At 39.8% G+C, this 15,420-nt stretch overlaps 1 protein-coding gene across 3 annotated transcripts in view; it reads left to right on the top strand.

Annotated features, from left to right (window-relative positions):
• MAP3K15 (mitogen-activated protein kinase kinase kinase 15) overlaps positions 1 to 15,368 on the top strand; it is a 70,871-nt gene extending 55,503 nt beyond the window's left edge. For all 3 annotated transcript variants that reach the window (XM_035116515.2, XM_035116513.2, XM_035116514.2), the window contains 15 exons: positions 1,147 to 1,280; positions 2,339 to 2,466; positions 4,512 to 4,642; positions 4,800 to 4,905; positions 7,936 to 8,093; positions 8,657 to 8,840; positions 10,000 to 10,177; positions 10,662 to 10,836; positions 11,603 to 11,788; positions 12,461 to 12,566; positions 13,053 to 13,263; positions 14,259 to 14,365; positions 14,489 to 14,586; positions 14,673 to 14,749; positions 14,836 to 15,368. In XM_035116515.2, the coding sequence (XP_034972406.2) occupies positions 1,147 to 1,280; positions 2,339 to 2,466; positions 4,512 to 4,642; positions 4,800 to 4,905; positions 7,936 to 8,093; positions 8,657 to 8,840; positions 10,000 to 10,177; positions 10,662 to 10,836; positions 11,603 to 11,788; positions 12,461 to 12,566; positions 13,053 to 13,263; positions 14,259 to 14,365; positions 14,489 to 14,586; positions 14,673 to 14,749; positions 14,836 to 14,908 (2,052 nt within the window). In that variant the 3' untranslated portion in view covers positions 14,909 to 15,368. The remainder of the gene's footprint in view (positions 1 to 1,146; positions 1,281 to 2,338; positions 2,467 to 4,511; positions 4,643 to 4,799; positions 4,906 to 7,935; positions 8,094 to 8,656; positions 8,841 to 9,999; positions 10,178 to 10,661; positions 10,837 to 11,602; positions 11,789 to 12,460; positions 12,567 to 13,052; positions 13,264 to 14,258; positions 14,366 to 14,488; positions 14,587 to 14,672; positions 14,750 to 14,835) is intronic.
• The last annotated feature ends 52 nt before the right edge of the window (positions 15,369 to 15,420 follow it).

Below are 15,420 nucleotides of genomic sequence, written 5' to 3'. Positions count from 1 at the left end.
TCTAATTTGAACAGCTCTTTGACATCAGTGTGCACATCATTTAGAAAACCAGTGAATCCTTCTTCTTTGTTCAAAAGTAACATTTGTATGCAAGGGCATACAATTATTTCTTTCTGCCTCCCTCCTGCTTCTCAATTTGAATTTGCTTTAAAATAAAGTCATTAGAATAAATAGATTGTGGAATTGTCCATTGCACTGAAATGTTTATCTTCACGTATTTTGTGCATGCAAAGCCTGTGTTCCTATTCATGCTTATCTAAGAGTAAGCCACAGTGAACACAGTAGGACTTATTCTGGGTAAACAACTGCTGTGTCAGAAATGTGCTATCGATGATATTCAGGCTAACGTTTTGTAAATCTGGTTGCTGTCCTCAAGCTACCTCTATCAGTTGAATACTGTTTCGTAGCTGTGAAATATGGGTGTGCTAAAAAAAAACATTAAGAGGTTCTGGTTGTGTCATTTTGGGTAATAGCACATATCACATAACAGCACAGGACGATGAACTGTGAACTGCTGAAGCATGAAAAATGAAACTGTTTGAAAGGTTGAACTAAGTTAGTGGGCAGGTCATGTTAGGGTGTACAAATACCTCCCTGGAGTACTCTGTGTGGAAACAGGAAGCTTGGCAATCACTTTCAAAATGAACTGTGGAAGAGTTTCAAGGACTTAACTGACAGAAGATTTGTACATACTTGTAGGAGTCTGGTTTACAGTACTTGCCAACCTGCCCCCGTTTACATTATCTTCTGTTTTACGCTGTTTGTTCCCATTATGTATTTTTCACTCAGTTTTAAAAAGACACACCCCTTTATTAAAGAATCAATTACTTGTGAGGTATTCCTCTTTGTCGCACAACTTTATTATGGGCAGCTGCTTATATAATGTTTTAAAAATTGATTTTTCAATTAGTGCCTGTTAATCAGAACATTGCAGTTCTGACTACAAAGTAGTCTTTGTAGGTTCATCCTGCACCACAGTTGCCTGCAAACATTATAAAAAACGCTCGCTCTTTAATTTCTACTAGAGCTGTTGATCTTTAGGGCAATTCATTGCTAATGGCATACGTTAAAATCTGTTTGGTGGTTTTGATATTGTTTTTGTGTGTGTCTGTCTGAGAGCTGAATTCTGTTTCTTTCTGCTTTCAGTATGAGTATGACTATGATGAGAATGGAGACAGAGTAGTGTTAGGCAAAGGAACCTACGGGATAGTTTATGCTGGAAGAGATCTTAGCAATCAGGTCCGAATAGCCATCAAAGAAATACCAGAGAGAGACAGCAGGTGAGTCTTGATATTTTATTCTTACACAATAAATATGGGGTGGGTGGGTAATTCATTTTAGTCCTGAGGAGGAGTAACCTTTTACTAATGCTTTATGCTACGGTATATGCTGGGGGTGTTAGGGGAGTCGTAGTAGCTCTGCTGGGAGGCGCGTACTTCTTCTGGAGCTGTTTATCCACCTTGGGCCCCACCCTGCTCTCAGCTCTCACCGGAGGTTCCTAGAAGCGGTCTGTATGCGACAGTGGCCACACCCCAGGAATGGCCGGCTAAACCAGGTGAACAGTAGCCAATGGCTCTCAAACCCTTGGTGAGTTAGGGATTTCCCCTGCATGTGAAGACAGGCTGTGGTTGATTGAGCCTACAAGACCAATAGCAGTCAATAATGTGGTTTCTGCATGTGCTGTAGAGGGAAGTGAGGGGCAAATGGGGATTGTCAACCTGGGAAGGTAGCCCATTTAGGAGGATATCTCTGATCCTAAATCTCCGCTGCCTTGTGGGATATTTTGGGGAGAAGAAAAGGCTAAGGGGTAATTCCGGAGTAGTGGAGTCCCCAGGACAGTTGGATGGCACCTTGTAGTCCTCCTTGCGGCAATTCCTGCAGCCAAGCTGGTGCCAAATGTATTGCTCTGCCTTCCTTTGGATCACATCAGCAAGGCTGAGGGGTGTGTGTCTAGTTGTCTAGGCACACCAGGACCTCCATACACACTGCCCAGACTTGTGCCCTGGGGAGGTCACTTCAGTGCTGCAAATGCAGAGGTTTGACTTTACCGCCGGAGGCACACACTATTGTCTCTCAAGACAGTGGATGCAAACAATGCTGCTGTAGCTTTCTGCCTACCAGCTCTGGCTGAGGATATATTGTCACTGCACGGTACATATGTTTGTTGAGGTGATTTTGACCATATTGGGGCTTTTTAATTATCTTACATTGTTATTCCATCCTTTCTGTGGACCTTCGACCTACCAATTTTTAGTTCAATCTAGTGGGTGGCATGGAAATTTTAGGTTAGTATGTTTTCTTCTGATTTTTATAAGCTTCACTAGTTCTTCATTGACAGATATTCTCAGCCGCTGCATGAAGAAATAGCCCTCCACAAGTATCTGAAGCACCGGAATATTGTCCAGTATCTTGGTTCTGTTTCTGAAGATGGATATATTAAAATCTTCATGGAACAGGTGCCTGGAGGTTTGTATCTTACTATTTTCACCTCATAAGACACCTTACTATGATCTGGTTCACACGCCATGCTAAGCCAAACCTTGGCTTTAGAATACTACACCAAACCAAACCTTAGCAGCAGAAAGGACCAAGGAGGAGTAAAATGGCTGTGAGCTCCTTTTCAGCAGTTCACACATTCACACGAACCCAAGGTTTAGAATAAAAGAATTGTGGAGTTAGAAAGGACCACCAGGGTAATCTAGTCTAACCCCCTGCAATGCATGGATATTTTGCCCAATGTGGGCTCAAACCCACAACCCTGACATAAAGAGACTCATGCTCTATTGACTGAGCCCTCCGTGTAATATGCGAACCTATAAATCAGAGTAAAACCTAACATTCAGGGTAGAATGATTCATATCTCAAACCTCTGTAGAATGTTTTAGACTGTCTATAATTAAATCAGCATGAACCCAATCCATATACATATTGCTTCCTGAATCAAGGCTGTATATTCAAATTCTGGTGCAATTTAGTCTCACATAAATAGCATTTTTACATTGACTGTAATTAGTTACAGGCACAAACACGGGCCTCACACTGATTCCTGGAGAGAACTGTTAGGTTCAGAAACTCTTCTCTCTTTTCTTTCTATCATAATTATTTATAAAGCACCTAAAACCATTCAGCATTCTACCAATTATTATTATTTTTTAAAAATAGCACTTAAGGGAGAGAGAAAGGAAGAATAAAGGAGAAGCTGAAGTGAACAGATTTATCTTTAAGGACACTCCTGAATATAATAACAGGGCTGCCTTCAGATGTCTTTTAAAAACAGGATAGTTGCTTATTTCCTTGACATCTGATGGGAGGGCGTTCCACAGGGTGGGCGCCACTACCGAGCGCCACTGTAACAGAAGAGACCTGGATGTCTCAGGTGGAAGGGCATTCCAGTGGTAGTGGGGAAATACAGGTGTTAAGAATTTTCACTGGAAGGCTTTGAGTCTCAGCTCAAACAGAACATATACTGAAAAACATTTTTGAGGGGTTTTATTAATGATTCTGTTTTTTGCCCTTTTTACCTGATCTTAGTTTCTGCAAATCCTTGTGGTTGCTTCCCATATTCATATTCCTGATATAAGAATGAATGAGTTTTACAGTGTTTACTTTTTTTGGAACATGGACGCAGGGGAAAGCTCATAGCTTATACTTTGCATGCATAGGTTTGATCCCTGTCATCTCCATGCAGGGAGAGCATGGAGCTGCTACTAGTCAATGTTGAGAATTCTGAGCTAGAGGGAACAATGGTCTAACTTTGCTTGTTCCCAAGCAAAGGCTTAATCAAATTTCCTGCAGTCTTAGAGGGCATGCTAGAATGGATCCCTTAATAGACTGACAGAGCTAACGCTAAAACATTCAAGCCCACTTCACATGCAATGGTAAGCCATAGTTTACCCATGAACCTTGCGATTACTCCTGATTCACTGTTCCCCTGGTGTGAATAACTATCTCTGGCTTAGCATTTTCACTCAGACAAACCACAATCGGGAAGCCAAGAGCAAGCTTTGACTTCATGGTTTGTGTTGAGTGAAGCAAACCATGATCTTCAGTTCAGCAAAGCCAGGGGTTGTGGTTTGTTGATTCCACTCTTTGCTAGTGGAAGAAGGACCCCACCTGTTCATTCATTGTAAATCATTAACTCTGGTTTCCTGTGACTTCAAATCTAGCCTCAGAATGCTGACAGATTTGAGATTACTCTGTCTCTAGTTTCTAGAATTATCTCTTTAGATATATGCCATGCGCTGTGTAAGTGCACAGTATTTGCTCTTTTATGTCTTTGTATAATGGGGCATATGAGTTTGGCTCAGAGTTAACAAAGTGTGTGACTCAATTCTGTGCATGTTTACTCAGCAGCTAGTCACATATTGTCCAATACAGGAAGTGTGCGTGTTCAATCCCAGGTAACTCTGCATGGGATTTTACATATGTACTGTACTGAGGATTCAATGATTATAGGCCTTGATACCCTGGACTGAATAATTTTTTATCCTTTATTTTCTGCCTAAACCCAGGAAGTCTTTCTGCATTACTAAGATCAAAATGGGGACCAATGAAAGAACCCACAATTAAGTTTTACACCAAGCAAATCCTAGAGGGCCTGAAGTATCTCCATGAGAACCAGATTGTCCACAGAGACATAAAAGTGAGCATTTGCATGCTTCCTCATATTTTTAATTGTATGTTACAGAAATGCAGGGTTTAAGATCCCACTTGTTCAAGTTGCTCTTTTAGAAAGGCTTAATAAAAGCCATGATAACCAAAGTTTCCGGTAATTTGTTTACTCTTTATGTTTATTTAAGGGAGACAATGTTTTAGTCAACACATACAGTGGAGTAGTAAAGATTTCTGATTTTGGGACCTCCAAGCGCCTTGCAGGAGTGAATCCATGTACAGAGACCTTTACAGGTAAGAACAGAAACAACTTTTTCTTTTTTTAATAATCTTCTGTGGTTAGAATTAGGCTACACTCAGATGGCATTTTATTCCACCTTCACGACATTTCCTTATACGTGTGTTCATTTTCACTTTTTATGCAAGCTCTCACACAATGTAAATCACTTCTGGAAATCTAGTGGAACTTCCGTGCGTCTTACCATGTCAGTTATTTCCAGAAAAAAATAATCCATTTGCAACCCCATTAACTTGGAAATTTGAGATATTCACAAAATTTGGGGCCGTATCCTGGGATATATTTCTTTTCTGCCATTTAAATTTTTGCATGACATGGTATAGTATAATGCTCAAAAAGCCACAGGTCCATAACATAAAAAAGGTGTTAGTGTAAAAGGAAAGTTAGAAATCAGAGCAGAAGCACTAGCACTATAACCAGTAAAACTAACAATATGAAATCCATGTCTGGATGCAGCTTTTGTGCTCATAGCTAGAAGCTGCTTCCCAGTCTCCACCCAGTTCTGTTATGAAGATTTGCTTGCACAGTAACAGTAAATGCAATAGTTAAATGTTATAAAACCTTAATTAGCTAATATAGATAGTACAAAGTGCATAGCCCACAGGAACTATCTGAGGTAATGCTTGCCCAGATTGTCATGTTGTCTGTGCAGTCTGCCAGTGCTGCAAACAAGATTGCAGAGACAGATTGCTTTGGGGGAGTTCAAATGGGATTGCACATCAGCTCACTTTGGTCTTCCTGTACGTTGGAAGCCTTTCTGGTTTTTGTAAAACCACATTAGATTTTCTGATTTTGTGGCATCTCCTGCTGTAAGTACTCAGAGTTCCTCCAGGCATTTGTCATGATTTACACTGGTGAAGTTATCAGGGTGATTATATACAATCAGCACTTTTCAGCACCATTTGTGCCTTTAAATGATGTGTGGATGGGCTAGCATAAATTCCCCACTAATGCGCTATTACTGTGTCAGTGACATGTTGCATCCACAAAAAAATCACCAGTCTAAAGGGGCCTCCAGTCTCTCAGTTTCACCCTAACCATAATTTGGACCATATTTCAAGCAAGTGTGCTTAGGATTGCATCATTTATCCAGTATGAAACAAGAACACTTCTCGCTTTGTTTTCCACTGAATTGTTTTAATCTTTCAATAAAGAAAAATGAATGCACAACACTAAAACATTACGTTATCATTTTTTTCTTCCCTTTTTCTTCTTTAATAAGGCTGCTTTCTTCTATGTAGTATAAGAGGATAAAAAATTATGTTATTTGCTCTACCAACTACTGGCATGCGACCTCAGGTTTCCTAGAGTGTCACCCTCAGACTAAAAAACGTTCCCTACCCCTTTCAGATATTACTTATCATTTCCATGAATTTTTATCACTGATGAGTGTGATTGAACACCCCTCATTTCCAAACATGCAATTGTTGCAAAGCTGCAGAGTTTATTTGAGCAATGCCTATTGCTTTTGTTTTACTTGTAATTATATATGACTATTACTTGTTACATTAATTAAGGTTATTCTGTATTCAAGTATTTTGGGTAATGGGTATTGTTTGCATAGTGAGTATATATGTACAGAATCTTCCTTATATAAATAGAATGTATTGTACTCGGAAAGTTCAGTAATACTGTAAGTCTTTCTTGGTTACAGATTTCAGATCAATGTTTTCTTTGTCTGTTGCTTATATACAAAAATAAATCAGTAAAGCTGTGATCAACATTGTGGAGAAAGCCCTTGGAGAGAGCAACTTGGTCCAAAACCAATACGTTTATTGCCTGCATTTTAATGTGTACATGGGGAAATCAAATCAAATATGTTTTTGGAGAGGCAGAGAGAATGCTTCAGTCGTCCCCAAAAGTGATAGTCTAGCAAAGAACAGAGCTGTAAATAGTATAAGCAACTACTTCTTATAACACTGCAAAATGTAATTTCTGTCTACAATTATCCATCCCAATAGCATTTCTCAAACTTTCCATTATTTATTACACACACACACACACACACACACACACACACACACACACACACACACACTGCCTGATTGCAAAAAAGCTCAAAGCAGTTTACAAAAGGTAAAAAGTAAAATTATGAAAAAAATCACTATACTTTAAAACATGCAAAAGTTAAAATACTAAAACAGATTAAAATTACCCCAACATACAAGAATGCTTTTAGCTTGTTCTTAACCATCACTTTCTCCTTTGCATTCAAGAGTTCTCCTTTCTACTTTTCTGAGAATTCAAAATGCTGTAGCTTTACTGAAGGTGTGCTTCTGGTCAGGAACATCTGTTGGATATCTTTGACAGCTCCATATTATACATGATATAATACAGGATATGCATATAATAAATATTCTAAGGCTGCAGTTTGTACCTATACCCAGCTGCATATGTGGTTGTATTGTAAAAAGTTCTTTGTTAATTTAAGGGGAACAATTTACATAACTTTGTTAGTGATACTGCAAAAACTAGTACGGGGAATACCAGCTTATGTGGGGGTTCCATTCCGGATTGCTGCGCATGACAGCTGGATCAGCACACATCGCTTCTGCCCCATTCCACCCTTTGTTCCTCGTGGCTCCAAAAACGGTGTGTGCGTGTGCATGCGCAGTTTGGCGCAACTCAAATGCACACAAATGGGGAGTTGCATGTACTCTACATTATCTTGTGAACCATCCAGCAAATGGTTGTAACCTTTCTACTGTTTATGCAATCAATAGTTTATGCCTGTGCAAAAATATGGAAAATGTGATCTTAAAACAATATTTTCAGTCTAGCTAAACGGACTCAATGGATTGTCTTCCATTTAAAATACATTGCATAAGCCAAGGCAGTCATGTAGAAAATTTGTGACGGAATGCAGCGTAGCAGCTGAGAGTTGTTGGCACTGGTACTTAATCCATCTGTTAAGCCCATCTGTACGGGAAATGCCGTTTTTGCAAAGTACCTAAGGAAGTGTGATCCGTTCAGGGATTTTTAAAAATAATACTACTACTTGTACCTATTCTTTTTCATGACTTTAGGCACTTTGCAGTACATGGCACCAGAGATTATTGATAAGGGACCTCGAGGATATGGTGCACCAGCTGATATCTGGTCTTTGGGCTGCACTGCCATTGAAATGGCGACAGGGAAGCCTCCCTTTCATGAACTGGGTGAACCACAGGCAGCTATGTTCAAAGTAAGTGTTGTATGTACTAACCCACCTCCCGCCCCTCCACATATTACCATACTGCTAGAATACTTCCTGACATGGGCTATTTAGCAGCATCTATTAATTTATGTGGAATAGCAGATCTGAGACGACTTGCATGCAAAGGAATCCGGGAGCTACAGCTGCTTCACAACCAACCAAGTTAGAACTAGAGGAAATATGTGTGTTTTGCTGCTCTTCTAAAAGTCCCTCAAGGAAAGATAGTTGTATGCCTCAGCAAGGAAATCATTCCACAGGCTCCTCCTATGTCCCACAAACAAAGGTTTGTGTCCGAGTGCCCCCCTTTTTTTGTTTGGAGCTTTCGTCGCGAAAGGCCAAATTGACATTTGCTCCAATTCAGCTTTAAAGAGCAGGTTTTTGTGGGGGAAGTTCGTGGCAAAAAATACACACTCAGGCACAGAGCATTAAAGTCTATGCACCTCTGCCTGGAAAGAGGGGGCAAAAGGTAAGTGTGTATGAGCCCTAGCATGAGTCAACTTTAAAGTAATTTACCTTGCTGAAGTGATGCAGAGCGTCCTTTCTGCTTGCAGGTTGGAATGTTCAAAATTCACCCTGAAATTCCTGAATCACTATCTGCTGAAGCAAGAGCTTTTATTTTGCTTTGCTTTGAACCTGATCCAAATAAGCGTGTCACAGCATCGGACTTACTTAAGGACCCATTCTTGAAACAGTTGAACAAGGGCAAGAAAAACAGAATTGCATTCAAGCCTTCAGGTAAGGAATTATCAGTCAAAATATTTGTATGTAAAGAGATATTAACCATCATCCTTCTCTTTAATCCTGGGTTCTGAACATACCAGGAAATCAGTTGGATGTGCCAAGCAATTAACAAGCTATGAAAAGAATATTTATGGGGCCGGTTCATCCTAGTGTTAATATAATAAATTCAAGAAATAACAAACTTGGTGAAACTAGAGCACTATATTTTAATAAAGGATGAAGAAATTCAGGGCTGGGTTTCTTCTCTCCAAAATGACATTTTTTAAAACTAGAAAATCCTTTTTGGAGAAATTTTAATGAAGCCTATTTTCGGTAGATATGCACCCAGCAGTTCAAGGTCTGTAAGGCATCCCAAGTTGTGAACCAAAAAGGAGGGCAAATAAATTATACAACTAGTAACCCTGAGCCTAGGGCTTGCCAACTGGAAGGTCGGCGGTTCGAATCCCCGCAACAGGGTGAGCTCCTGTTGTTCGGTCCCAGCTTCTGCCAACCTAGCAGTTCAAAAGCACACAGTGCAAGTAGATAAATAGGTGCCGCCCCGGAGGGAAGGTAAACAGCGTTTCCGTGTGCTGCTCTGGTTTCACCAGAAGCGGCTTAGTCATGCTGGCCACATGAACCGGAAAAAATATTTGCGGACAAACGTCGGCTCCCTTGGCCAGTAAAGCAAGATGAGCGCCGCAACCCCAGAGTTGTTCACTACTAGACTTAACTGTCACAGGTCCTCTACCTTTACCTTTTTAATCCTGAGCAAGGGCTGATTTGGCTTCACAAAGAGAGCAATCTTATACAAACTTCAGTTTTGGATGAGCTCTAAAAGCAAGGTTACGTTGCTTATCAGCTAGCAGCCTCTTGGATCTCAAGTAATTATTTCAGTGCTTGGAGATCACTCAGAACAAGGTCCCTTCCACCCCAATTCCTAGTTGAACTACACCAGAAAGGTTAAAAACCATTGCTAGTGTTTGTTCGAGAAGGGGTTTCCATCAATCATCACAATTTATTTCTGCAGCTTGCACACAGCTTTTTCATATCCAGTAGTTTCATTTCACACCTTGTCAATTTTTTAAACTGCATTTTAATTATACTGCATTTGTTTCATTTGCTTAAAAGATAGGTGGACCTGTTTATTCATTTCCCTTTTCTTTTTGTGCTCCAGATTATAACCGCAGCACATCACTCCCGTTGCCAGTCCAGGGAGAGCAGGCTGGCAGCAGCAGCAGTGAACACGGCTCAGTTTCACCAGACTCTGATATGCCACATGACATGCTATTTGAAAAGGCAAGGCGCTCCGTGTCAGAGGTTCAGACAAAGAGTCCTATCTCCCATTTACTAAGGTAAAACCTGACCTATGCAAAATGGCATGTTAGGTTCACAGAGGATGTCAGCTGTCCTTATAGTTTAGGTGGGAGGATGTGCTCAAAATTAATTCCGTTACAAGATCTATAGTAAAATGTTAAATGTAAAGTATTGAATTGGGTTTGTTTAGGCCCCTGCAAGTGAGTCTAATTGGAAAAAGAAAGAGACCCTGACAAAAAAAGTGCAGCAATTGCAGAATCTTCAAATGAATGCAGTCCACATTATGATCAATCTGGTCCTTTTACCGTAGATGTTGAATTAGTGTCTTGTTTCATAGAAAGCTGTGTTCTCAGCTAGTATAAAACCTGGGAATTGGTGGGCATCTTTGTAGCACACAAGATAAAATCCATTCATTTTAAGTACCTGTAATCAGAAAGTTGCTTTAAAAACTGGGCTGTTTTCTTCTGGACTCCAACTTTGTCATTTATAGTTTCTTGTGAATGCTGTCTCATTCTGGCCCAGTGTTCCCGACGACAGCTCCATTTCAGATGAGCGAAGTGCTTCCCCTTCACTTGAGGAAAGGGATTCTGGTCTTTTCTTGCTACGAAAGGACAGCGAACGACGTGCAATTCTATATAAAATCCTCAAGGAAGAGCAAAACCAAGTAGCTTCCAATTTAAAAGAATGCGTAGCACAGGTAATACGACTATTCGCTTGTTTGGAAGAGGTAAAAATTATTGCTCTGCCACCTTTCCTACTCCATGATCTGGAGGGCGTCTGGGGTGAAGAGCCTGCTGTGCCCACATGTAGGGTTCTAAATCACTCAGGGAACTTGCATGAGGAAAGCAGGATCCCTGCTGTGGATGGTCAGCCTCTGGCTTGGATTATAAACACAACCCTGGAAGAGACAGGGGCAAGTCTGTTCATCCTAACTTCCCCTTCCACAAAATTGTGTGGAGATTAAAAACATGGAGAAGCAAAGAGGGGTCCACCACAACCTTTAAGTAGTAAAATGGAGCTTCTTGTTTATGGAATTAACTGGTCACCTGAAGTTTGTTGACCACCTTGTTTGTTGCCTTGACCTCTGCAACCAATTTTTGTTTTAGCCACCCCTTTCCCATGGTATTAGAGATTGCATTATGATTTTTTGCTTAAGGACTGAATGGCAGAAAGCTGCTCTCTGGTAGGACAAATTCAGTCCTGCAGTTTGATTACATCAGTGCTTTAGCTCATGTTCTGTTTCCCCTCTTGTGAGCTAATGTAATCCATGAATCAAACTTGTGATGTGCCTGATCGAAAGCTGCCCTCTGCTGCTCTTGCTGTGAATTGGTAAAAATGAGACTTCCACAATAGTGACAGCAAGGTTGAAAACATGCATACATACATTCATACATACAGTACATACGTTGGTGGAATTTGCTGGTGTGCCTTTTTAAAGATTTCGCATATTCATTTTTTTTCAGAGTTCTGAAGAACTGCATCTTTCAGTTGCTCATATCAAGCAGATAATTGGGATTTTAAGAGATTTCATACGTTCTCCTGAACACAGAGTTATGGCATCAACTATATCCAAGTTGAAAATTGACCTGGACTTTGACAGTACTTCCATCAATCAGATTCATCTAGTGTTGTTTGGATTTCAAGATGCAGTATGTTCATCAGAGTGTAATATCTGGGGGGTGGGGAGGGAACAACTACCAATAATACCTTTTGCTGCTATTTAAACATAAAACCCTAAAATTATACTACTGTATTGGGGGGGAGGGCAGAAGAGGACAAAGGAGTTGTAGACTATCATATGAAGCAGCTGACCAGAGAAGATGCATTTATTCACTTCTGCTAAATTGTAGAAATGAGCTCCGCTTTTGCTTTCTAGGAAGCCTTTGGAAGATAGCATACAATGCACAATTCTGTGCAAAGAACTTGAAGCATAGTGTGATACCTCTAGGGGTCTGCTCCGAGTATGACTTAGTTAAATATCTGTGCATTGTTGATGTACAACACAGTATCTTAGGTGTTAATTGCAACAGCTTTCTTTGTGCCTACATCACAGTGGAAACAAAGGCTGTATTCCTAAAGGATCAGAGGCAGCATCTCCTGCTTGGGGGCTTCCCTTGGCCACTGTGAGAAACAGGATACTGAACTAGATGGGCCTTTGGTCTGATCCAGCAGGGCTGCTTTTATGTTCCAATATGTGTTCTAGGTCTTAGCCCAAGTGGACTTATTGTCATCCTACATTTACCCAAACTTCTTGTTCTAAATGACGAGCTTATAGCTTAAGGCAAACTACTATCCTGTTTTATTTGACACTTTTCTTATAGGTTAACAAAGTACTACGGAATCATTTAATCAGACCTCATTGGATGTTTGCTATGGATAATATAATACGACGTGCTGTTCAAGCTGCTGTCACTATTCTCATTCCAGGTAAGTAAAAACAAAGTAGTAAACTATTAAGTGGGATGGTTAAGTATGATGTGAGCAAAGCAATAATAAATGTCTAACCTGTGGAAAGAATGCCCCAAGGCAGGTACTGCCGGTGTGCTGGAACTGCAGTAGTACTTCGGTCTCTTCTTGGAGAAAACTTGTAAATGACTGCTACTTCTTTCATAAAACAAGTTCTGATTTTTTTGAACTCTGAATTTTTTTGTTAAGCGTGCTTTACAGACTAACATATTTGTGAATATTAGTTTGGACAGAAACATTCACTACAAATCCTCACTAATTGTTCTTTTGAAAGGTTGCCACACATTAGCACATTATTGTCATTTCTTAAAATCAAGGAACTCCCTAGGCACCTGTGTTTTCTGAAAAGATATATATATACTCAGGAAAAGCTTGCTGACTAGATGATATTTAAGTGGCAAATGTAAGAAATGCTTGACCTCTGCAATTCTCCATTGCTCTGTGCAGAACTTCGAGCTCACTTTGAACCAGCATCAGAGACTGAAGGAGTTGACAAAGATGCAGATGAAGTAGATGAGGATTACCAGCAAGCGCAGCAAAAAAGACACGAAGAAACAGTTATCACGTCTGGAGTGTGCATGCTCACGTCTTCTGTGACCCCTGACACTCAGCAGCAGCTCAGCTTGCAGTTGGGCAAGCTTAAGCAAGAAACAAACAGGTTAGCAGCTTTAAAGTGTGCTCAGGCTTATTCAGCCATTTTACTGATCATCCCTGCTGTTTATAAAACACCTGCAGGCAATTAGGTGAGCCTACATTGGTTATTGGCTAGATTTTAACATGCAGCCAGTTTAGCGACCCTTGGTTTATACAGGGTTAATTTGGCACTCACATTCTTTCTTCTAGACTTCTAGAAAAACCAATTGTGTAGCACTGAGGGCTGCATCATGTCTTTTCCTCCCCCCCCCCTCTAGAGCAGCACTCCATGTGCAGCGTCTCCATTTCAGGCTAAATGTTACCTTTCCATGTTACAAATCCAAATGTAAAATGTGTCCTAAATGTTCTAGGGTGCCTTTACAGGGAGAACCATAACATGTATGCTTTGAGAGCAGCACTTACTTTAGCCAACACTGACAGAAAGTGTGTATAAAATTCCTTTCATAGCCTGACAGTCTGTACTGTGGTTTTCTATCACTATAGCAGCAGCAAGTAACACGCTGATATATTAAATGCTGGAATATTAAATTATGAAGCCTTGGTTTAAGTAGAAATTCTAGGAACCAATTCAGCACAGAAATCTAAATTGGATAGCATTTGAAAATCAAGGCTACCAGGTAGCCAGTAATTCAAAGATATGTAGGATTTGTTTTAAGGTAAGCCATATGATGAGAAATACTTTTACATGTACTTTAGACATACCAAGCTACACTACAACTAAAATAATACTTGTGTTGCAGAACTAGGTTTTGTAGTCATTAAAAGTGTACAGTGGTACCTCGGTTTATGAACACAATTGCTTCCGGAAGTCTGTTCATAAACTGAAGCGAACTTTCCCATTGAAAGTAATGGAAAGTGGATTAATCCATTCCAGATGGGTCCGCGGTGTTCATAAACCGAAAATTCATAAACCGAGGTTCCACTGTACTACTATCATGAAACATTTTAAGGGGAAAATGTTATGCCATACCCAATTCTGACCCCCATTTTATTTAATAGGTTACTGGAGAGCCTGGTACAGAGGGAGAGAGAATACCAGACACTGCTAAGGCAAACACTGGAGCAAAGAATTCAAGACTTGCATCTCCTTCAGCTACAAACTCCTGGTAGATATGAGAGTGTACATTAAATGTGTGTGGTCAGTTGATAGGAATGGCTTGAGCTTTAGGACACACAACAGTATTGAGTAGAGCTTTTGAATTTGATTAACCTACTTTGAATTGTTGCAGAAATTCAACCACCTCCATCTGCTCTTCAGCACTGCGTAGACCAAGAACTGGTCTTGTGGTTAAAGCAACAGAAAGCTGATTCAGATACAATTGATAGGGTAAGATTAAGAGTGGGAAAGACCCTCAAATTTCATTTTCTGTTCTGAATAATAATTAGAAACACTGAAATGATTTTGTCTTTCAGTTTGTTCAAGAGGATTATACACTCAGTGATGTTCTAAACCACATCACTAAAGATGACTTGCGATTCCTTAGACTTCGGTAAGAAAATAATTGCATGATTCTAGAAGTGTTTTACTTCCAAGCCAGAGTTTGAGACTCTTACTATTCTTATTTTTCTCATACAGTGGTGGTATTCTTTGCCGAATATGGAATGAAATATTAAAACACAGAAAACTGAATAAACTCTTGGAAGCATAACTCTTACGCAAAGTTCTGAGAAATTGAAATGGGAAGAGAGCACACATTCCAACTAAGTTATTAATTACTGTACATACTGTTTATACTGGTCCTACAGCTTTTGCACTAAGTTATATTAAAGTCATGTGATGATAATCTTTTCTACTAGTATACTTAATCATGTATTTTTTCAGATGTGTAAATAATATAGTAGCTTGGAAACTGCTTGCCTTATAGACAAAAATGTAGCCTGTGCACTTTAACCACTCATATCAAATACATAGTGTTCTAGGCATGCCAGCTGCTTTTTAAAAACAATAATTGCTGCCTGCTGATTTAATATAAATTATTACTATGTACCAACTGGTTTTTTATATTATAAAATTATACAAAGATCCTATGCAAAGAGTGGGTTACAGACTCACTCTAGGTGCATATTAAAAAGGTAAAATAAACATGCTGAAAAAGACTTCTTTTCGTTGCAAAATCATTTGGGATGGGGGGATGCAAAGACAAAAATATACAAAAAGCTA

Source organism: Zootoca vivipara, chromosome 4, assembly GCF_963506605.1.
Source record: "Zootoca vivipara chromosome 4, rZooViv1.1, whole genome shotgun sequence".
Taxonomy (NCBI): Eukaryota; Metazoa; Chordata; class Lepidosauria; order Squamata; family Lacertidae; genus Zootoca; species Zootoca vivipara.
Note: the sequence above shows the minus strand (reverse complement) of the source record. Positions and strands in the feature narration are given on the sequence as shown.